This window comes from Pelecanus crispus, chromosome 5 (genome assembly GCF_030463565.1).
Source record: "Pelecanus crispus isolate bPelCri1 chromosome 5, bPelCri1.pri, whole genome shotgun sequence".
Lineage (NCBI taxonomy): Eukaryota > Metazoa > Chordata > Aves > Pelecaniformes > Pelecanidae > Pelecanus > Pelecanus crispus.
Window position 1 is genome coordinate 78339410 of NC_134647.1, and position 25320 is coordinate 78364729.

At 39.2% G+C, this 25320-nt stretch overlaps 1 protein-coding gene across 2 annotated transcripts; it reads right to left on the bottom strand.

The window, feature by feature from the left end:
* Nucleotides 1-217: 217 nt before the first annotated feature.
* On the bottom strand, nt 218-24966 carry KYAT3 (kynurenine aminotransferase 3). Of its 2 annotated transcripts, none has more exons than XM_075711607.1 (14): nt 24939-24966; nt 20272-20372; nt 17024-17082; nt 15642-15786; nt 12219-12368; nt 10911-10997; nt 9383-9505; nt 9175-9295; nt 5103-5179; nt 4112-4201; nt 3293-3479; nt 2194-2267; nt 1659-1745; nt 218-280 (listed from the first exon to the last, which is right to left on the bottom strand). In XM_075711607.1, exons 2-14 carry the CDS (start codon nt 20368-20370, stop codon nt 218-220), a joined length of 1362 nt encoding a protein of 453 aa, XP_075567722.1. In that variant the 5' UTR covers nt 20371-20372; nt 24939-24966. The 2 variants fall into 2 exon arrangements, with proteins under 2 accessions (XP_075567722.1, XP_075567721.1); XM_075711606.1 differs by lacking the exon at nt 24939-24966 and adding an exon at nt 22398-22434.
* Nucleotides 24967-25320: the final 354 nt, after the last annotated feature.

Sequence of the window (25320 nt, forward strand, 5' to 3'; positions counted from 1 at the left end):
TTTTTTTTAGGAAAAAAGTAAATGATTTTGAAAAGACTGAAAATAACCTCCGAGTTGAATTACACATATTTCAGTAAAACATTGTTTTAACTCCTCAGCAGGTGGCAGCACAAAGTTATTTACATTGTCACATTAATTAAGTAATTTGTTCTTAAATTTGCAATAAAAACCCCTACTATTAGATAATTATACCAGATGGAAGAGTTAAAAAGAAAAATCAGGCTGTCTGTTTATTCCAGGTCTTCAGGATCACTTCAGCTGCATCTAGTGTGCTGTCTTTCTGCAAAACAAGATGTATCACTATTACTGCAAGTATGGAGTTCTTGAAAAGAGAGTAGTAATCATGATTATATCATCCCAAATCAATATTTGGTAGTTTCACTTGCATCCTGTAAATACCTGTCAGTCAGATTTTCACTAACAGTTATAGCTACAAATCTAGACTACACAAAAAATTCAATGCTGATTCCTTGCAAATACTTATTAGGTATATTTAAAAGATAACGTATTTTCTCAGCATTCATACTATAATGAGAGCAATACTTCTTATATAAATGCCTGGCATTATGCAGTGATGTAGCTGGCAGCTCTATATTGGAGACACCCTAGCAGAGTTTCCTAATCTTTATGTGTACAGTTGGGATTTTGAAATCTCCATGCAACCAAGTTATGCTGTGAACTACTTAAACATAATCCCTCTAAATATGGGTAATCCATCCACTGGCCAGTTGTGTGGCTTGGCTACAGCCTGGTGAGTCTTTAACTTGACCTGATTAGTGCTGTTCATCCTGGGCAAGCCACATTTACAACCAGCAAGTATCATCCTGGTTGCTGCTGGCTCAGTTTGTATCATAGCCTTTAAACCTCATCAAAAGAACTAACACAAGCAGAAACTCCCCTTTATTACTGGTTCAAGCTAAGGCTCCTCCGATCTTTATAGCAGTACATGTTCCATTATGCAGACTCCGTTACAGAATGATCGGGGAACATCTTAGGGCTGCGGGCTTATCAAAGCTTATGTACCTGTCCCCAAAGTGTTTCAGTCTTTTCAAGAACAGATTCAACAGGAGGAAGAATATGTGAAAAGGAGGTGCTTGCAAACTGGCAAAAGTCAGCCAATTCACAAAAAAACATGTACGATAACTTCCTGTGTCTTTGTTTTCTTTTCTAATTTGGAGCTCATGTGAAACCCTGTGTTTTTTCAGGCAAGTGAGCTAAACTTGAAGGTGACCTCTTCGCTGGTTTTGTTGTTGGAAACTGAATGGGCATGGGGTGTACCATTCTGCTGTACAGTTATTCTCTGCTCTGGATTATGGAATTCACCTTAATTGATAGCATATCTGTATCATTCATTTTCACTATCACCACTGGTCAAGAATATTTTTAAAAATCAATAGAGTAAGCTAAAAAAGGCCTACCCACCCAGTTGTTTCTGCCAGTTGCCCTTCTGAGCCATGCCACCCACATTCACGGTTTAAAGCCCCTCAGCAAAAAGACAGTTGAAGCTACTTTGTGCTGAATTTTACACCAAGCTAACCTGTTCCTAAAACCATCCAACTCAGGAGATCCTGGGCAAAATGTTAACAACCAATCTCTTGCAGATTTCTGTACTGCATTGATTTTTACGAGTCTTAAGTCTTCCCAGGACACAAATTTACCTTAATGAAGCAAAACCGTATATATTTTTCAAACTGCCTTTTTGTCTCAGGACCACAGAATGCTGAAAGAGGAATTGCTGACAGCTTCTGAAACATAAAAAAGAAATACTATTTGCTTATTTCATATATGTATATATAAAAAAAAATCTGGTTTAAGCATGACGATTTTACTATTCCATTTCTAGAACTCTCCCTCCCAACATGTGAGGGAAAGACAAGGTTTGGTTTTGCATGCACCAGCTAGGCTTAACTAATTTCAAATTACTTTTTTAAGGCAAAACATTTCAAAGGTACTTTCGTCAACTAGCATTTAAGCATGCTGAAAGAAAAGTGCTGGGACATCACACAAACCTACAGGGTACATTGTCAGCATACTTAGCAGTATTTTAGCCACATCATTATCATATATTATAAAACACCAAATAATATTTTGAATAGAATATCTCTACTACATTATTTAATAAGTACAGTTGCACTGCTCTTGCTTTCAACAGAAAAGCATTTCTAAAACTAGAGTATGACTAAGGCATCTTACCTTAGATGCTATCATCCATTTGACAAATTTATAATCATAAGGTTGTTTCTCATCTACATCAGAGAGATCCACATCTAAAAAAATTAAATTTAAACAAACATGTTGTAAGATTTCCTAGACTCCATTGGGAAGGCATTCATTAACAGCACTTTATTATAGTTAATACTTAAGAATAAAGACATATGCTTTTCTTTTAAAATATAACTTAAAAATTATAGTATAACAATTACAATAGGCAAACAGATGGAACCTTTCCATTCTGACCTGAGCATTTGCTTTCTATTCAAAGCAAATGCAGACATGTAGCTTGGAAGAAAGCCATGCAGTACTCCAAGAAGTCCTCAAGTCTGGGTTATGGAAGGATCAGGACTGTGGAGGGTACTGAAGAATGTGTTTATTGCATGGACAACAATAATCACTGCAACTGCAGTTTTCTCATCTGTGAAACTGGGGTATCTAAAACTTCCTGACACATGGTAGCACTGCGAGGTCCAGCTGTGTTTAAACATTTCTGTGTGAATGACAAGTGCCATTAGGACCAGTTAGTGAAGAATGTGGAACTACAAAATGTTCCCCTGTGGGAATTCTTCCTCCAAAGTTACCATAACCTGAATTTCCAGAAGGTTTTGTAAGTTTTGGTAGCATTTGACAGTGTTTAGAAATCAGAATGCCTCAAAAGGGCCTTCAGGGTATGACTTCAGATTAAGAAAAACAAACAAACAAACAAAAAAACAGAAAGGGGAAAGTACAAATGGTAGGAACTCAGGATATTAAGCCAGGTGCTTGGCTCTCAAACTTTTTCATAATCATAGACCTTTTGAAAATATTTATCCACCTCCTTTATCCTCCCTAAAACCTTGCCAAAGCTTTGCAAAACACAGACAGTAGTTAGGATCACAAACCACAAACAAAAGCTTTGCTGCAGCTTATAAAATCTACCTCCCAGGCTAACGTCAAACAGAAAATTTCAGTCCCAGTTAGTACTTCTGACAACATTGTACGAACATGAAATGAGAATATAGTTTAAAATGAAAGTTGCATTTTCAGATTAACTATAATACTTGCTTTCCATGCCCTTTTTAATAAACTGTACACTAACTTAATGTAGAAACATCAACAATCATAAAGTATCCTCCATCTGGAATGACAGGCTTTAGTCCAGCTTCTTGAAGTAGCTGAGCCATCCGATCACGCTTGCTTTCCAGCTCCCGAGACAGTGAGTAAAAATAGCAGTCTGGGTCATCCATGCGTTTATAGTCTATCGAAAATGCTTGTGCCAAAGCCTCCTGGAAACATAATCAACGTTCAAAGTACTTATGGATACTTGGTAAACTCACAGACACTCGCACACTTCCTACTGAAATCATGTGGATTTTTCTTTGATTCTGGCTCCTATTAAGAAAATCAGCATATACAAATTACACAAGCTACGTCCAAGTGTGTGTTTGTTACTTTGTGCTGTGGCAACACCCAAAGAACCCAATCATTTGCTTGGCACTAGTCATATACAGAAGTCACAGTCCTTGACACAAGGGTTTACAATCTGAATTGAAGCTGTTTAAATGACTGATAATAATGTATCATAGAATACTAGACTAGCAGGCAGAGATAATGCTCAGTAAAACAAGACCTTATTGCAACAACTTTTATTTGTATTCGCTAGGAAAACACTAAGATTATCACGTTTTATGCAAGAAGCAGCAGTTTGTAGGTGAAAGAAGAAAGAATCTGCAAGACTGTGATTTTTTTTTTTTTTTTTAATGTCTGGTGAGCTGATCTAATTTTTCTTCTCTTATTGCACCCCAGACTATATATTTTGACAACTACAAATTTATTTTTGTGATTATTGGTTTATTACAGTGAGGCCTAGAGTTTTGCTACACCAGAAAATAGCCTCCTCTGCCCCATCTGTACCTACCTGTAATGGAGTTGCGCAAGTATACAGTGTATTTTGGTGAACAACTTGCAAATGCTTAATCAGGTTCTGAGGGCCAATAGACCAACCAAGCTAAGGGAAGAAAGCATGCGTATGTTATACTTACAGTAGTGGTGTTACTAAAAATTAACCAAAAATTTAAATTAGCCAGTATCTCAGGTTTTTCTATTTTAAGAACTGGTAGTGAATTTGTTTTGATAAAGAATTAAGAAAAGAGGTGGTTTACACAAAGTTTGCTGAATTATGCCACTAAAAAATTCCAGATTTGAGACAACAGTTGTAGTTTCACTTATCCCTATCTCTCATAGGGGACTGAGCAATCTTTTAACTCTTCACATAACAAGGGTTAGAAATCAAACCAAGCATTTATTAGGAGCATTATTCCTAATTGTTTTAGAATCTTTTCATCTCATAAGCTCCTGTGTCAAAGGTGGTTTGAGCATAAAACAAAAGCTCACTACTGATTCATATACGTCATGGTTCAGTTTGAGCACAGGTGATAAAGAGGAAAGACTTCAGTTGCCAAATGGTTAAATGTTTTTGTTTACTTTCTGATATGTATTTTAAAGTCAAGAAAATATTATCAATTACATACTCTACAGAAATATAAGCCATTCCAAAACATACCATTATCACAATCTGAAAATATCACCACAAAACTGGAAGGTTAAAATATGATAATATCCACATTTTCTCCAAGAATCTTGACTGGTTTTGAACAAACCCTACTGTGTTTATTTTTTTAGTATTGTTTTCTCACAAGAGCTTATTAATTGAGAGACAGGAAGAGAATTAAAACGTGGGTGTTCAAGACAGGTAATTGCTCCAATTGAATGCTATCTTCATGTTTTGGAGACACAGAGATTTGCCAGAAACTTTTAAAAGACAGGTCATAAAAACAGAGACTTTTTTAGTGTAATAAATGCATTCTGTTATTTATATAACTGAAAGCTTTTACAGTGATTCTTCTTACCTTCCAGCCAGTTACACTGTATGTTTTTCCAGCACTTCCTATGGTTATTGTTCTTTCCCACATACCTGGCAATGTAGCTGTATATAAAATAAAATTAATTGGGTACAGGTGCACTCACATAGTCCAGGTAGTTCGAAAAACTGTACTGCCCCTAGCTCAGAGCTATATGTTGATATATCATTGCAGCATATTAAGCAAGCAATGAGAATATTTTAAAATTATAGCAGTTGTAACAAATGAGAAAAGATATGGACCAATGCTTTTTGTCATGAAAAGAAGGTAAGGATTAATGAAAGGAGAAAGAAGAGGCAGAAAATGAGAGGCACAGTTTGTGAAAACTACATGTTAGTTATCCCCAGCTACAATACATAATTATTCATAAGAAAGATATGATGTAAGAAGTGGCTACGCATTCATCTCAAGACAGCCTTATTTCTGATGCCTGATAATAGCACCATATGCAACATTAACTCAGGCACTGCAAGCCATTTTAATAGAATTGTCCAGTTCAGTGTCAGTGGCTGTCTCAGACATCAGAAAAAGAAAAAAAAAAAAAAAAGAATTACTAAGACTGCTAACCCAGAACCAATCACCGCAAGAATCGGAAAACTAGCAGAGTGAGTAAATAAATAATGTTTTGTTATATAATTTGAACAGGCGTGGGACTGACTGACAACAGCAGCTAGCTAAGGATGTCTGGAAGGATTAAGGGACAAATGGAGGCCTATCTCTGTCTCTGTATTTGTATCTGGTAGGAGACCAAAATCCTTTGTTTCCTTTCCAAGGAGATGACAGAGCAAAGGTCTCTTCCTGTAGTTTGCAATTTTTTTTTCTGTACACTGCTTCAGGGGAGCTCTATTTGGACTCTTTAACTTAATTCATTTTCAACAAAAATAGATAAATCAAGACACACTTAAGTCTGAGACACAAAGTTAGACAAGGTCATACCACTACTGCAACTGCAGTGGTCAACAACATCCAGCTCCACCTCATTTGTACACTAGAACCACTACAAATGAATCTGTCAATTGTTAAATCCCCTCTCTAGGGAGACCACTGAACAAAGATTTTCCAAATAAACCCACCAAATTTCATAAGGAAGTTTTTGCAGCAGTTATCTGCATTAGACATGGTATAAGTCTTTGCAGTTATTTGAAAACACCTATTGTATTTTTTTTTGAGCACACTTGCCAAGAAGAGAAACAAAACAGCAGGAAAGAAACTCATATTCCTATTAGCCCACCCATATTCACGCAACTGCTCTGTGACCTTGAAAACAAAAAGGCAGCTTGAACAGATGCATCTTCTAGCTAGCTAGGTCAAGAGTATAGATCACTTCCTAAAGGCAACCAAACTAGCTCTCACAGACTGCAAAAAGAATTGAATTTCAAAGCTAATGCCCTCTAGCGAGACTGTTTTGCCACACAGTCATAGGAATTCAATCTTGGAGACGGAATGTAACAGCATTTCAAATAGCAGCAGTAGCAAAAGGGCACAGGGGAAGAAGCAGCTCCATTGCTTTTACAAGCTGCAGGTTTTAAATAGAGAGGGAAATTCCTCAGGCCATATGGCAACATCATTATATGACACCATAACTAAGCCTGACTACAATTTAAAAACTAATGAAGTGCAAACTAACACATATAATAAGCCTGTTACCTGGGATGGCACTCAGCTTGTTGAGAGGCTTGTTCAGAACCCTCAGTTATGAAATGCAATCTCTAAATCTGCCAGTGCAACCCTAATCATTACTTAGAGGTGGTCCACGGTTTTACGGAAGTCAGGTAATGAGGAGAAACATGATGAAGTGCTCTACGCTACCAAAAACTGCTTCAGTGACAGCACAAAGACTGTACTAATTTTATGATCTGTGGCTGGCAATTCCTGTTAAATTGTATTAAAGAACCACCATCAGACCCTGTAAATTGATGCAATATCCATTTTGCATCTCTCAAAAAAAAAGTGTCACTGCATTTGATGGAATACGTAGAGGTTAACATGGAAAGACGAGAGTTTTTAATTAGTGAAATACATTCTTTTTTTCCTTGTATTATCTTTTGTAGACTTAAAAAAAAAATCTAAGAAACTTAAGTTAAAAAGAGCAGATCTTGTTTCTTTTACTGAAATAATGTTACTATTTACAGTGTTACCCTGAATGTTTTATAGTAATTTTAATACTAAAGTTAAAGATGATATCATGGGATCTATTAGAGAATATGTACCTAAACCTAGCTGTCTAACTGTCCAGGCTTTAACTTGCATTATCATTACATGGTATTTTTACATTTTACGCTAAACTACAGAATGCCTTTTGTTCAACGGGAAATGTTTTGGTTTGAAGCATTAAAATGACAATACTGATACTAACGAACAACAGAGTTACCATGTCTTAAGAATTCACCACCTGTCCACTAAGACAAAGCATAACTTGACAACACGAGTGTTCAGACCTGCTGCCATTGCAAAAGAAAATGGATTACCTTACACCACCCACAGAGATTTTGGTTCTGAGGACGGCTATTTGCATGAACCACCCACTAAGCCCACGAAGAAAGCTTTAATTGAACTCCTTTTACTTTGCAATTGGGACATGATAAGCCATACATGATCAGTTACCAAAGTAACTTGTTAGCATGCACTGACTCAGATTACTATCACATGAATGTACCCAAAATGTTCCCCTTCTTCCACATCTGAAGGTCTTTGAGAAGGTATCACTATCAAGGCACCACAACAGCCATGAAATTAGGCCACTTTGAAAACAGACTCATATCCTATGCATGGCCAATACAATTAATGTACTTCAGCTGTATGATCAGCAACTGCATAGCTGAGCTAGTAAGTCTTGCAAGGTCATTTAGATATAATTGCCTTTTTATTATTTATGAGATTCAGTTTTTACAATGATGTAGCCCCCACTAATGCAAAGTTTCTTTTCTTGCCACTCTACATATATGGAACTGAAGCATAGAAGCAAAGTTATTCAGCATTCAACCTGTGGCAAAGCCAGGAAAAAAGCTAAGCTTTTTCATGTCTATTTATGTCTCTTGATTTCATTGTTTAATCTCAACTAGATGTCTTCATTGCACAAGACTGAAATGTGCCTTCATTATGACAATAAGTACATCATAACAGATAGCTCATGCAAGATGCTACCATCAGAAACAAATGTCCGTACAAATAAGAAGTAAGTTTTGGACTGAAGCCTGCTCAAATACATCAGCGGATCCAACCCAAGACCACCACACTAGAAACTTTAAATGCTTAGCTGTCGCATTATAGGATTGGGGAGGGAGTTCAGTAACCTGCACTACATTCACTTGTTCTGAGACAGTGGGAGTGATTTCACTAACTTCCGTGAAACTTGGATCAAGAAGTAAAACAAGAGGGACAGGGACATAACATCATATTTGGTTTTCTGGTTTGTTCTTGCAATGGTGCTTTACCTCTGTAGCAATACTCGCTGAAGACTTTAGCATGCTTTCACGCTGCCTGTGCAGCAATTAGCAATTTACTTCACTGAATTCAACGTCCATTGTTTAACACTGTCTCTGCACTTTGGAGGGACAGTGTTCATGCACTATCTCTGCACTAACCTTCATACATTTTTTTTTCTTTTTATAAGCAGTGGAGCAAAAATAATCGTGTTCCTCATTATATGATTCCGTCATTGATTATGTCTACAATGCTTTGAGAAGGAAGTTTTAATCCCTGTTCCTTCTGTTAGTTCTTGAGCAAAGCACAGTCCAATATGCATACATGAACAGCAGTTACACTTGTCATGGCCAAAGTAACTGAATAAGGATGGGATATTCAGATGATCATAGCCGATTTATGAGCATCGGTCCCACTGGTTTCTATGGCTATCTGCTCCAAAGTCTTGGAAATTCTATTTGGAAATTATTCTTTAAAATATTTTTCAGAAAAGGGAGGGCTCTCCTCCTTAGAGCCTAAACATGGTAAAATAGTCAAAGCTTGAAGACTGAGCTCCTTCCAGCAATCATTATCTCCGAGAGGCGCATTTACAACATCATTCCTCAACGACTTCTGAGATGCCACAAAAAATCAGTACCTATTTTAATGTGTTTATTTCCTTTATACACCAGCCATTCATACACCTCATCGCTGATGCACAGGGTGTCATATTTAATACAGAGATCAGCTATTACTTGGAGCTCTTCTCTGGTGAACACCTGGGGTACAAGAAAGGGGACAATGCGTTAATCACAGTATTTAAGGCATACTCTGAAATTACAGTAGTGTTAAAGCAGGACTCTTACCTTGCCTATAGGGTTGTGCGGGGTATTCAGAATAATTGCTTTTGTTTTCGAATTAAATTTAGTAGCAAGTTCAGCAGGATCTAAGACCCAATCAGCACTAGATGCAGAGTTTCCATCCTTTTTCTAAAAAAAACCAAACCAATAAATGTATGCATTACTTGAATACAACATGTTACAGCCTAAACAGAGATGCCCAACTTATCACCCTCAGACACTTTCATAACCATACTTGACAACCTATCCAATCTGTCCTGCTCTCCTGGGAGAAGGCACTTCTGGGAGCAGGCAGGGAGGCTACGAGCAAGGTAAATTATTATGACAGTGTCTATCCTCTCCTGGCCACTGTCTGTCTTAAAGCCTCCCCAGGAACTGGTTTCCAGGATCCGGTTACACACATGCTGATGATAACTGTGTAATGCAGGAAGCCCAGTCATATGACAGGAGAGTTTATGGCCTTCACAGGCACTAGAACAAGTGTGTGCATGCTTGGCTGGAAAGACTGATCACCACTAGAGAGATTCAAGGTCTTTTCCTCTCCCTTGTCCATATGAAAATGGCCAGACAGTTAAAAATCTGCACCACTGAGGTTCTGGAGTTGCTGTGGTATTACACAAGGACAACAGAAGTTTGGGCCAGTTGCTACAGAGAACAAAGAGCATGGCCACACTAACTTTCTGACACCTGCACATTATGCGGAGAGGGCCAGACCAAAAATAAGGGTGTGAAACAGAAAATACTTGGAGGAACCCCGTCATTCCTAATGTCCCTAGAAGGATGGAACCCAGAGGAACAGTCTCACCTACTCCCACTGCAGTCCTGGAGATTTTGTCACTCTCTGTTGTTCTGATTTCATGGTGTTCATGGAACAGTCGTGCCTAAAGGGCCCCTCAGCCCTCCCCATGCACGGCTGCCAGTTACCCAAGGCAACAGTAACAGGATCAACATTTTGCATCCAGAACAATCCTTGCAAGCTGCCAGCATAATGCCAGCAGTACCAATTTGAAAATTAACCCATACGAAAATCATTACTTTTTACCAATAAAGGAAACAGTAATTCTCGTATGTATAGCAAACATGTCTACTGCATGATAGCTCCTTATTTAGTAAGCAGTTTTTGGAAAAGAAATTCTATTCTGTCATTGTAGGAGTTGCTGGAGAGATCAGAAACCAAATCTTTTGAAAAACAGCAGATACAGAAATTGAACCAATATGTGGTCCTCCTTCCCTTATTTGCACTGAAAATATTCTCTGATGACATCCAAAAAAGGAACTTTGATCAGCTTGCAGAATGCACAAATTAAAGCAAATGAGAAACATTGTCCCACCTTCTCCAACACCAATAAAATATTCTATCTGCTTTGGATTATCATTTTCTTAGACTTACACTGTAGCAATCTATCTAATTTTTATATAATTGGATATTATGAAAAACTATACAGAAGAGCATCGCCTAGAAGGTGTTCAGCGAACTGTGTTGACTATGGATGAGAAACTTTATAGGATAAATCATTTTTAAAAAGCTACTCACACATCTCAGTGGGATAAAAACAGGCTTTGCACCCGCCATCTTTACCATTGGTTCATAACAGTCATAAAATGGCTCTATTATTATTACCTGAAATTACAATCATCAGTATCAGAAACAGAGAATTTGCCATGCATGATACCATCATATTTCCAGATTTACTTTGGTGGTGTAACTTGATAATGTTTCTGGCCCTCCATCATGATCTAACATTGCAGAATGTTCCTCCTTTTAGAACATCATATAACAATGCCCTCAGTCTAAGTATGACAAGCACTACTCATTTTTGACAACACACAGAGGCTGTTCTTCTACAGTTACACATTACAACTATTAAGATATAATATTAGGAATGTTTGGGTCCCACACACAGATTTGGAGGTGTAAGGCAAAGACACAAAGATGGGCGACAGCAACAGCAAATTGTTGAACCACAGCACAGCTGCCCTGATTCTGCGCATGAAATTCCAGGATTTCCAAGTATCTAGAAATCTCAGAAGAATGGCTTAAGTCCTCACATTTTATCAGAAGAAAATTTTCAGGTAGAAAAAGAGGACAAATTCAAGGAAAATTATGTAGAGGCTAGATAATAAGGAAAAATAAAACCCAAAGGCTAATAGCAGGGAACTGTTACAAAAAAAGAGAAGTGAATATCAGAGCAACAGAAAAGGAAGATACAGATGAGAATACATCATACAAGCGAAACCAACAAGACACTGAAAACAAAATGCATGACAACACAAAAAGTTCTTGTCTACTACAGATACAAATAGCCCCCAAAAGGACTTTTAGTATCATTGTCCAAAAGGCAGACATCAGAAGTAAAGGGATGAATCATCACAGCTAGTACAGTAAACTAACAATCCTTTCTTTAAAGGACCTTTTTGCTCTTCTGCTACCATGCAATGGTCCAAAACAGAACTTGATACACAATGGTTATTCAAACACCAACAATACTTTGCACCACCCTTAGTCTTCTGTTGCAGACAACAGCCCACAAGTTTTCTCAAGTAAGGAATCACTGTGTATTGTGTCACCTAACAGTAATAGTGATAAAGAAACTGCTGCATGTAACTGCTGCAAGTATGAAAGAAAGGGGTTTGTAAGTTGGTGAATGATAGGAAAACATCCAAAGGACAGTTTCCTGATCACAACGTCTGAAACTGTAAGTCAGATGTGCAACTGTAACATCAAATTAATGGAGATCAGAAAGAAGCCCCAATATTAACTGATACTCAAAAGTGGATGAATAAAAAACAGGCAAATTCTCATTTTAGCAAGTATATGTGAACATTTCAAATAAAAACTTACTTCGTCTCCCTCTTCAATTAATGCCTGTATTGTACTAAAGAGAGATCCATAAGCTCCCACAGTCACCAGGATATCTGTGAGAGGATCAATCTTTCTTCCACAAACTCTCTCGTACACTTGAGACAAGGCTTTCACCAGCGACGGATGTCCCTGTTTAAAGCAAACAAATGCAACCGATTCATGTGTTCCTGACAATGTACAAAGCCTATGTCTGGGGTTTTTTTCCACATATATCAAAATAATACATTTTGAAATAGAAAAATGTAAGATGAGGCCTCAGTGTAATGGCTGTTAACAGGTAGCATGGTTTAAAGTTTTTGCGCGCTAGGGAAGAAAAGTGGTTTCAATTTATTCGTATCTGCTAGGAAATTCTTTTTGTATATCTGACGCTTTTTAATTTCTATCTTATTATCACATCTCAGGATAGCTCCAGGAAGCCTGTAGGAGTGCTAGAACAAGAGACAGGAGGAGAGAAGGGAATACGCTGACACCAATTCATCCTCACCCCCTTTAGAGTCTCCTTCCCACCTGCCCATATTTCCATCTGAAGCTCCTTCTGTTTCTTTCCTTATCTTTCAACTAAAAATCATTTGATGCAAGGGAAATCTTTTTATTCTGTTTACGTACCGCTGATAAACAGCACTTGTGATCAGAATGATGATTCACGTAATCATATCCCAAATCTCAGAGCACAATTCACCACTTGTGTCCCCTACAGGGACATGGCAGTTAATGTACTCTTCTCAAAATGTGCAAAGGACGAGAGGAAATGGGCTCAAGCTGCGCCAGGGGAGGTTTAGGCTGGAAATTAGGAAAAATTTCTTTACGGAAAGGGCGGTCAAGCACTGGAACAGCCTGCCCAGAGAGGTGGTGGAGTCACCACCCCTGGAAGTGTTCAAAAAACGGGTAGATGTGGCACTTCGGGATATGGTTTAGTCTAGTCTACCCTTGATTGGTTTAGGTGGGCTTGGTAGTGTAGGTTAATGGTTGGACTGGATGATCTTAAAGGTCTTTTCCAACCTAGACGATTCTATGATTCTATGATTCTATGATTCTAAAGAACGAGAAAACAAACATGCAACAAAGATCATATATAATATGAAGAAGGCACAATTCTGTTTACTCGGGAAGACTACAGGTTTCCTGCTGTGCAAATCTTTTTTCTGTCTGGATACTTGGTAGAAATAGAAAACAGCTCCGTGAGAAAATTCAACTATGTAACAAAAATCCTTCTTGAAAATACTGACCATTGTACCTCTACACACAAGGCATAAAATCATGAACCCTTCTGTAAACAAGAACATTACCATAAATTAAGGCTTACAAGTCATTGTTGATTCAAATGACAGCCATTTCTTGCCATGAGTGTGTCAGCAGCGCAGGAATGCTGCACCACCCAAGTCACGTTAGGTCACTCTACAGTCAACAAGAGGTCCAAGCACTGCAGAGAGCTGAGACAATGTCTCAATTATCAGATGGATGTGCATCATTCCTAGTCAGCCCTCCCCTATTTGCTACCACAGATATTTGTGCCCAAAAACCTTAGAAGGGCAGAAGTTTGTAGAGGAAATGGGGAATATTTGTAAAAATTCCTCTTTAATTACTATCTACAGCGTAATATATCTGCAAACATTCATAGTTATCATGGGAATTATCAAGCTATTTGGAAATAAAGAACAAAGTGAAAGAAGTAAACATTGAATAATTGCATGCATTGGGAAAATTACATTTATGTTTGATTTGCAAATTATTCTGGACAATCAGTCTGCGAATATTTGCCGGCAGGTGGACTATACCCCATTCTATCTGTAGCCTTTCCCCCTGTGCCAAGGCTCCTCCAAAACCTTGCCTGCCTGATGAGCAATGACTTTTCAGGTACCTTATTGTAGCTGATGAACACACTAATGCTTAGCACAGAAGTTCACTAAATCTCACCCATCTTTTGTGTCTGCCACCAAACAATTGCTTTACACTTTCAAGTTATACATATATATATATTCTACCTGCAGAGACTCTGCACACAGCTAAAGATAATAAAACAAAGTGACCCAAAGAAGGATTGTAATGAGGCTACATTCAGTGGGGATTTATTTTTTTTCTTTTTTCTGTTCTTGCCAGGGCCCTGAGCGCCCTAATAGGCCTTAATGGCCCTGACCAGCCTCACCTGGGGCCTCTACCCAGAGCTGTGCCCCTGGTCCAGGGGCTCCACTTAAGTGCTACGCAGTAGGGTTGCTGGTCTGCAATTCAGCTACAGCCATGCCTGTACCTGGCCACAGAGCTTGCTGATCCCGGCCCCTACCCGTAGACTGATTCTGTGGCTTGACCTTAGACCTGCCTTGTCACCCTGAACCTGCCTAGTGATCGCTGGGCTATGTCTAATCATGGTTAGCATTGCCGGGCTTGACCCGTGGATTGACTTCCTGGCTTGACCTCAGGCCCTCCCCACCACCACAAGCTCGCCTGGTGATCTGGGCTGACCTCAGCCACCACCTCTGGGCCCGCCTTGCGCAGGTACTGTGAGACTGGGCTGGTGAGGCCTCTGCCCTGCTCGCTCTGATAGCTTCTCCTTTAGAGAGCTGCTGGCCGCTGCTGCTCCCCGTCAGTTCTAATGCATGCAGATTCTCTGAGAACAGGCAAAAAGTTTTGTTGGAATATATACACAATGATGCCACAGCTACCAAAGCAATTGCTGGCCTACCAGTCTATACAATGTTTTTCTACCACTGTTGCATAACAGAGTCATCTAGAAAAAATATTAAACTCCTTAGGGTCTTGCAGCAATCCTGACACATGATTCTCAGCGGCAATATGGTTTATCTTTACCACAAAATATTAAAAAGACAAACCAAACAAGGAAGTGGTCATACTAAAATATCCTGCCTTGGACAACGATAAATGCCACACGCTCACACCCAGCTCAAGACATAAACTCTACAAGCCAACTTACAGAATGGGTAGTGACTGTCTTTCAGGGGCAAAAACTTCCTGTCTTCATCACTTCCTAATCTCTGCTGAAATCTACTAAATGTTATGGGTGAATCTTTTCTTGATCCTAGAGGCACTGTCCCAACTGGTATCAAGTATTTCTTTCTCATTCTACTGTTATCCTATCTGATTCATGTTTAGACTGACCAAAATCGGAGGTAAATGTGTAATTTACACTCTTTAGACTGTGAATTGACTCTTCAAAGACAATCTATCCCACATGTGCTCTACCATTTTGCTCTTGCTGAAGGATTCTGCCTTGAAGAAGCCTACACAGAGGATGTTCATTAGTAACAGATAAGGCTACTAGATCAACTTAATTTGGGACAGAACAGTATGACCTACACATAAAACTAATTTAAAGCAAAAGTCAATTTATTTTTTTCCCTGTGGCATGTTCTCCACTGAACTTGGGTCCTCAAGTTCCACAGTACTTACAAAGCCTCGTGTGTACTGGTTCAGTCTGTCAACTGCCACTGCCTTTGCCAGCTCTTCTTTAACATAGCTGGGAGGGGATATATCAGGAAGGCCTTGGCCAAGGTTAACAATTGAGGGATCTGCTGCCACCTTTGTAAATTCAACCCTAAAGGGGGAAAACATCTCAAAGTTAACATACCAGATGAAATTATCTTTTCTTTCATTAGCATTAGAAGGCAAAAAAAGTATTTCACTTTGCCAAATTCACAGCAGTTGAGTGCTCGTATGGAGAGGTGGGGGCTGGGACAATGGTAAGTAACCACAGGAGTCAGAGGGAACCCAGTAAAAGGCTGACTTTCTGCAGCCACAGAATAACTTTTCTGCCAGCAGAACTGTGCTCAGATACGCACACACAAACACACAGTAACTCTGGATATGGGCAGAAATGGAACACTACCCTCTTTGCAAAATGAAGTAGGCCTAATTAGAACAGGCACATTAAATGATTTAAAGGCTAGATTCTCTCAAGTGAAGGTGTCATTTAAACTATCCAGTCACCTCAGAGTGCTATAATTTTTTTTTTTTTGTGATCTTAGGCAACAGCCTGTTTCAGGCTGTTTAAATGTTCCTCGTAGCCTGCCACATATGAGTGTTAGGATTCTTGAACAGTTCTTTTTTCTTCCCTCTCTTCACAGGTACACTTTGCATTTTACCCTTTCCTCACTACCCAAATGTTAACAAGATTTAAAAAAAAAAAACCACCAAACAAAACAAAACAAAACCCCACCACATAGCATCACAGTTCTGTCAAAAATTAATACAAATTGCTAAAAATGAGTCTGAGGCTGAATAACCAAAATACCTTGTGTATATATACACACATATATTCATACAACTAATGTAAGCCCAAAATAGTGTTTTCACCAACTAGCAAAATCCCATATTTACTAGTGATGGCAATATTGTTTTGAGACCAATTTAATACCTAGAAAAAAGTGTATTAAAAATAATGAGCTAAATTATAAAGACAAGTATAATGGCTTTAAAAAGAAACCTGACTTACTTGATAAACACAAATCAAGTGTAACTGATATACATTACTCAACAAAATTAACATTTAAATTTGAAAGTCAGCTGTACCACCACACCCAAGAGTTATACTTGTCTTATGTGATTTACTAGATGAAGAGAAGCCCAAGCCTAATATTTAAAGCTCAAGAATAAGAATTAATTCACACCTTTAAGATAATTTAGTTCATTGCTCCTAAGCAGGTGCCAAATATATTTCAGCAGAGATAGCAAGTGCTACGTGCCTTCTTATTGGCAATAATTATCAATTTGGAAAGAAAATATATCGGCCAAAGATATTTTCTGAAATTTGCAGATCTTTTCCTTTTACTTACCACACATTGCTATCAAGCCCTTCAATTCGTCTTGTGTTTTTGTGTCTGAAGGCCATTGTCTGCGAGATCAAAATATACAGACAGAAGGGTTTTGTTAAGAAAGACAAAGTACTATATTGTTGGGTTCTGCATGACAAACCCTCCTTCATGCTTTCTCAAATATACCATTGCCAGCTGAATTCAGCAGTTACACAAAATTATAGACATGTTCTTTCATTAAAGCTTCTATAATAGCTTGAATTCAGACTAAGAAGAAAATACACAAAAATGTCCTAAATTTTCATTCATCATTATCTAAAGCCACTGAACTTTCAGCAAGGATGGAGCAGGGGCATAATTTAGCTCAACAGCTTTAAAAGATGACCTAAAAAGAAAAAAATAGAGTACATACATTGTTTTTCTTTTCTATGATATACTAACAACTTAAAGACTGTGTTATTTCTAGCCCAATTCCTGCTCAATCCAGTTTGGAAATTGTGCATTTTCTCTGTATTTTATTTGTTAAATTGATGGGTAAGAGGAAAATAGCAAAGACATTTCCTATTTTCATTCAGACTTTTAAAACTTTAAAGTATTTACTTACAACACAGCAAAACCACATTAGAACATGTTTTTTGCTGTATATTCAGACCTTCAATTAAGGTCTTGGAAAACTGCTTTAGAATAGACTTTCAACGAGTACTCTCTATAAAGGCAGAAAAAAACTTATTGATAGTTGTGGTATTTTTAAGCTAAAAAGAGAAAAGAAAGTTAGGGAAAAAAACCTATGTGCAAACAAAAAAAGCGCAAGCCCATTTCTATCTTTGTAAACCAGCTTGATACTGAAAAAAAAAATACCTAGGAATTACATAGTCCCTCAGTACTCCAGACACTCTTTGAGTCAGACTACTGATTTTAGTGACTTTTACCACTGCTAGCTATTGTTATTGTCTGGAAGATTCAAAACCCATACTCTAGCTACCATACTCTGAGAAGAAAATGTCTGCGTTACCATTACATTCCAAGTTTCAACTTTGAATCAATGGGAATGACTCATAGTAGAAATATTATGCAGGCACATGTTTGCACTCAACCTGTTTACAGTAATGAAGCTACCATATACATAATGATTTGAAGAATGGGAAGCTATAAAATTAAATAGATACTTCTCTGCTCATATGTCTTCTCTACAGATCTGATTCTGGCCTCATCTATAAGACACAAACACCAGAGGAGCCAAGCACAGGACACCTCTTCTTTGTCCTCAGGAAGAAAACCATTAAGATAACTACACAGGTGAAATTGTACTTCTTGACACAGAACACACACCATAGTCAATAAACAGTTCTGACTAGGTAAACTGTACTGCATCTATTTAAAAACAAACGCATGGTTTAGAAGATGAATCCAATTTTACAGTGTATGTCTTGGTAAATATGATTAATATTTGGCTGTACTATATAACTACAAATAACACAGGTACTACTTCAACTGCGCCCCACACACACATCTTTTTTCACATGCTAGACTACTTCTCATGCTACAAGGAATAAGAAGTCCCACCTTGAACTTTTCCAGTTAATAATGAGAATTCTGTATGCTGCCATGAGTAAATTTGTTCCATTGACCTGCTCTTCTTGAAATTGTTTCAATTTGCTGAAAGCTAAAGGCTTATCAACTGCAGGACTTTTATAATTAACTGTAATGTAAATCTTAACTGCATTAAGTAACCTTCCCTAGCTAAAAAATGTATTGACAAGTAAAATAAGCCTTCACCTTACAGCTTCCATACTATTTTAAGTTGAAATATTTAATGATTCAAGTCTTCCTATTTATTTTTTCTTGGGCTTTGAAACTAGTTTTACAACAGAATAGCTGGACCTGCATTAGTTTTCAGGTTTTCACAGATTCAGCTTACAGTGGGGCTCAGGTCCACCTTATTACTTTGAGAAAGCTAACCAATTAACTGATGTTCTTAAATGATACCTGAAGTAGCATTCTTTCTTCCAGAAGGTCATGAGAATTCTTAAGACTCTTTTTTTTTTGTTTAGCCCAGTTATGTCATCACTTGATAATCTTCAAGCCATTTCTAGGTGCAGGGCTAGGATTTCCATGAGTTTAGGATCGGTGTTAAACAGGAGAGGTATGTCCTCACCAAGCTCTAACTCTGACCTCCTGCTTTCCCTAACACTTTCTATCAGGAAAAGCACCTGATAGAAAGTCAGGTGCTGCTCGTATTTATCTTTTTTTCCTAATACAAAGAAACCTGTGATTAAATTGAATGGCGATATGTTTAATAATGGTATTAGCAAATACTTTTACATGGTCCATAATTAAACTGTGGAATTCAATGTCAAAAGCTGCAACTGCAGCCAAGATCTTAAGAAAATTAAAAAAAAAGAGGATCAGATTTCAGCACGTTTAGTGAGAATATCCAGCTCCATTCAACAGCATACCAATACTTACAGTATATGAAAAACTGACTCAGGCAAACACTGACCTTCAAAGTGGCTTGCACGCTAAAAGAAACTTCTCATATGGGCAAAATATGCTACAACTGTCCAGTATAATGGTTTGAACATCTGTTTTGAAGGATCTGACATGTGCCTCAGTTGACCCAAGCTGCTGACTAGGTGAACTCCTGTTCTGACCTGGGAACACAATTTACATTCCAGCGTTCTATATGCAGTGCAGAATGTGACCTCCAATCACCTACCATGTTGCAAAGCTCTGTTTTCTCTCAACAAAAATGGAACACTTAAAATGAAGTTACACAATCTTATAAGCAGTTAAGCTGGGAAATTGAGAAGATTCTGTATAAAACTAAGTTTGAGGTACTTATATACCCCTCGTTATTGCAGTATCAAGAAGCACCACGACTCTCATTAAAGGAAAACTGAGATACAAAGAAATTAATTGACATACCAAAAGTCTGTGATAAATCTGGGACTGAACCTGTATCCTGTATCTCAAGCTCTAGTGCCCAAACAACTAGGCAATCCTTCTGGCCTGATACGTGCTAGGTATGACTTTAAAGGCTGAAGAGGATACACACAGTAATAATCGCCAAATTCTGTTATGCTAGTGTGGTTAAATATTTGACTGATTCAAATATCTTACTTTGTTCTTAATATTAAATGTTTGGATCAATGTAACAAGAAATAAAGAAAACATAGCTAATGCGTATATATTGGTAACACTACAAAATTAGCGCATCTCTAAAATATTGCACAAAATAGTTTTATCTACGAAGCTGAAGGAATACTTACTGCAGAGGCTGAAAGTTTGATGGATCTGGAAAGTAAATCTGTTCGTAGTTGGTATGTTCTAATGCCAAGGCAACAGAAACTTCGTGAAGCAAAAAGCATGCCTGCATAATAAATAAGTGACCTGAAAAAAACTTACAGAGTCCAGGAGTGAGTTTCTACACATCACTAAGCAATTTTAAAAGATAAGATCCCCTTCTCTTCCCTTCAGTGATTTTGTTTCATTGAAGTAAGTTCTAGTAAATTATTACCTTATCACATTTGTAAGCATAGAGGATGAAACTTCTTAACTGACAGGGCTGCAAAATGTTTCTGACTGTCATCTAGAAGGAAGGTTTCCTCTATTTGACAGCACTGATCTTCTTTCCCTTGAATGACAATTAAGACTAAACGCAACTCAAGATTCAAAGTCTCTGTTAAAATCATTGCGAAAATGTGTTTGTGTAATAAAAATTGCTATTACAATTGCCGATTTAGGCAGAATAGAAAAGGAGCCAATTTTTTAAAAAGTCACACAGCTTTAAAACTGGTCTTCATTTTCAAGTGCATCATATCAGCTATTCTGAAACAGATAATTAAGCTCACCAGTCACACTGAAGAGGCAGGCCTACGCACTTTATATAACTATACTAAGTTTTGCCACAGTGACTTGGCAAACATCTACCACAGCAGAAAACAGACAGCTAGAAAGGATGTTCTGTGTGGAGCAACAGATCGTTCACTGACTAGAGAAAATGTGCCCTGCTAATCTAACTATAAAAAAGAAGTAAGAGCTGGTACTTCAGGCAATTACTTCAAGAATGTATTTTTAAATATATATATATTGGATGACATTGTCAAAATGCCTGGTATGTGTAAGAGAAAAACATGTAACCCATAGCCCTATGTCAGAAACACAGTAGCCACAGCAGTATTATTATTAACTTTGTTTTCCCTAGCTTACTCATTAAATAATGGATAACCTCTGCTTCCCCCCAGACTTTGCTACCTGAAAAGGGGAAGAAAACAAAAAAGAAAGAAAAACGATACTATTTGTATTAGAAACAAAGGAATGTCACTGCCTGTTAAAACAGTACCATGCAAGCCTTGGAGACAGAAATAGAGAAGATAATTCAGTATCAAAGTATTATTTTTTCCATTAAGAAGAATGGATTTAGTGCCACAAGAAAGTGTTCTTTACACCTTCAATGTAAACTAATAAAGGTCATCCAATACTGCCTTTGAAGGATGCCTCATTGAATGAGTCAGGTTTTAAAAGCATGTTGGGTTTGCCTTTCTCTTATTCCAGTGCTACAAACTCAATCTTAGTTCTGAAGTCAGGGTCTTTCTCACACAGTACTGAGTTGTAGCTAACTCAGTTAGACCCTCAATAATACCCACGTAATCCCACTGCATTTAGCAATCTGCAAGTACAGAATTCATTGACGCTTTCTTTACAAGACGAAACACTGGCAACTTCCTCAACTCTGCTGGCCTGAACACCAGCAAAAAACCCCAGCAATTAAATCTTTGACACTAGTCAGCAGATAGTCTGAAAGACACAAAAGAAATATATCTATTTAAAAAGACCTGTCAATACATGTTAAGTTACTTTTAATAACAGCACTTAGCATATTTGACATAACCTTTGATAATAACTACATGAAATCAAAAAGATTGTGAAGCCCTCTATTTCTCGCCTTGTGTATGTTTACAAAAACTACTTATGTAACATACTGATACTATCTTAAAATGTGACTGTAACAATAGTGCTGTTCTCCCAGGATCAGACCAGAGACAGGATTACTCATGCAGCACACCGCAAACGCTTGCAGTAGTTAGCACAGAGGGACAAACACGCTATCTTTGCCTGTTTCATTTCATATTGAGGAGTAGCAAAATTAAATAAAAAAACCCTTGCAAACCTTACATGCAAAACTAACTCGCAACTTTTGTAAGAAAAATTATTAACAGCTGTAAATATTTCTAGCATTACTGCCATGCTGCAGTGAAAGACAGTGTGGTAATCTGACAAGCAATGGCTCATACAAAACCACAACACAGCATGAGGAACAGTGCACCTGTATCACTGTAGCATGGTCAATCTCTGCAAGAACCCTGAAATACGTGAAGTAAAAAATTATATCCACCTTTAAGACCACAGAAATGCAGGCACTGTGAACACTTTATGAGGAATGTAATGGAAACAATACTTTGCTGAACAGCCTCAGTAAGGAAAGTCAAGACGCTAGCATGTAACATTTGTCCCACTACATTTCAATCTTTGTGACACTTTTCCAGCAAATGCTGAACAGCATTTGTTCAGACTCAAGAGCACTCAGGGACAAGACTACTGGCCACTAAACAGGAAAGCCTCCTATAAAATACCTTTATGACTTTTTCTTTCTAAAAACACCTTTTCTATCTTCTGCAACATTGAATAGTTCCATTTAAGCTACTCTAGGAAATAAAGGCAAAGACCTCCTTAATATAACCACACTGATCTCAAAAAAAAAGCAAGACCTACCATTTAGGGGTTTTTTTCCAAACACACACGTTCCCACTATAATTGTATATGACATGTTAATACATATCACAGGCTCAAGAGAATTATTTACTGTTACTTTTAGGATGAGCACATGCTTAATTATTACCTCTGCATGAGTTCTGGCAATGACCAAGTATGTATAGGTCATCAATAAGATGTTTTATAATGTCCTAAGGCAAGTTTTTCTCATCAAGATAGAAAGTTTCTTCCAGCTCAGGAAAGTTACACAGTGCTAGGCAGCTACAGAGGTATTGCAAACCCTGTTTCAACTCTCTTAAAAATTTGAAAGGTTCTTCAAACACAGAAAATGCACTGGTCTTTGGCGGGGAATGAAAAGGTATTAATTTTTTCTTTCTTATTCTTATTAATGTCTCTTTTTTCAATCTTGGAGCCAGGCACCAGCTTTTTGGCCAAGAGTTGTACCTGTTAAGCCAGAAATTAAGTTAGGAATACTTTTCATCCCATTCTAATTTCCAGTGCTCTGAAGCATTCATGCTTTAACTCAGTCAGTCCTGCTGGAATTCAGGTTTGCATGCTCATAGAGAAAACAGAAAAAAGAACATGTTGGGGAAAAAAGGATAACAAATGACTACTCCTGGGGCTTCCTATTTTTTTAGGGGAGTGAGAAGCAAGGAAGGCTACCAGAAAGGCCAACACAGTAAATGTTTTTTAGTGGGGCTGGGAGGAAGACACATTCTGGTTGCTAATCTGGTTTAAACTCAGATTTGGTGATTTAAACTAGACTGGGAGATACAGTTAGACTTTGTCATGGGAACTGTGCAAATGTATCTGTGTACTAACAATCATTTAGCTCACGCTGTGGTCTATAATCACTCCAGCACAGATACAACCTCTGAGTCGCAGGCTCTTCCGCTCCCTTCACAACATCTGCCCAGCCTCCTGGTCATACAGTACCCTGACCTCGGATGCTTCTGTACCACGGGGGTCGCTTTGTGAAAACTTACATGTTTGTAACAAATTGATTTTTTTTTCCTATTTGAAACTAAAGGCCAAATGCTGCTGCCCCTTCATGTTGAGCTTCAGTTATACAGAGGTATAACTGAATAAAAAGAATGCCTTTGAGCTTGAAAGACTTAGAGCCAGACCCCTTAACGCTGCTGCATTTTTTCCATGTAACAAGTAGCCTCATTTTACTGTGCAGTCTCAGCAACAAACATGTTCCCAGAAACAAGCCCACCAGCCACCACAATAATTTAAATATAATCCCTGTTATATTTGCGTTGTGCTTAACATTTGCTGGATATGCAAACCTGGAAAATGTTACATCTCAGCCAAACTTTCTGAAGCCTTTGAAAGACTTTTTGTACGTGCCTAGAGGATGAAAGCTTTAGAGAAAGAAAGGGTGCCAAAGGCCTCTCCAAAACCTTTCTTTCTGCCATCTAAAAGTAATAAATGACATGTCGAGCCAAGAGAACTGTTGCTAAAGTTGCTGGACTGGGGGAAGCTGGGTATTCTGCTCCAGGGCACTGAACATAAAAACTGCTGTATGTGAAGGATTTGTCGCAGTAGTCAACATTTTGGCATTTCTTCCTCCATGATCTACACGGAACGGGGAAAACTGAGCGTGGAGAAATAAATTTTACGATACGGAATGAGGAGAGGGATGGGGGGGGGGGGGCGGTGTCTTATTTTTTTCCCTCCTCACAGCAGCTTTGCCATTTAGTCACTTGGTATTGCACTCATGCTTTCACCGACGCCCTCTGCCCACGCATATTTTCAACCTGAAGCACCCCGCGTTCGCAGGACGAAGTTCGAAAGGCCAGAAACTGCCGGGCACTTACACACACACACACACAAAACACACACCACACCACACAACACACACCACACACACACACACACACACCACACACACACAACACACCACACCACACACACCCCCACACACCCACCGACAGGCCCCGGGTCCAGCAGAGGGGCCGGAGCCGGCCACCCACGGGCCGCCCCTGCCCGCGTTACCGCCCCGCATTCCCCGGGCCCGCCGCACCGGCTCCGGGCCTCTCCCAGCGGAGACCGCGATGCTGGCGAGGCCCGGCCCGCCCCGGGGCCGCTTCCCCCGCCGGCCCTCGGCCAGGCCCCGAGGGCTCGGCCTCCACGCCGCTCCCGCACCACCACAACTCACCGCCCCGGCGCCGCCTCCGCCTGCCGCCCCGCTCCCGCTCCCGTCCCCGTCCCCGCCCGCGAAGGAGGTGCGGAGCTGCCAGGGCGGAGCAAGGCCACCGCCGCCCCGCCGCCCGCGGGCGCTCCCTCCCGGCGCCTCAGGGGAAGGGGCGCGAGAGCCCTGAGGAAAATGGCGGCCGCAGGGGGCAGAGCGGGGCCTTCCCTCAGCGCCCGCCCCGGGGCAGGGCAGCCAGCGGCCGAAGGCAGGGTAAAGCTGCGTGGCCCCAGACAGGTGAAGCCCGGCCCCGCATCGGGAGCGGGCTGTCCGTGGCGGGTTTCCCGCAGGCACCTCCTCGCAGGTGCCCCAGAGCCGCCGGGGGAGCGAGGAGCGGGGCGCGGGTGAT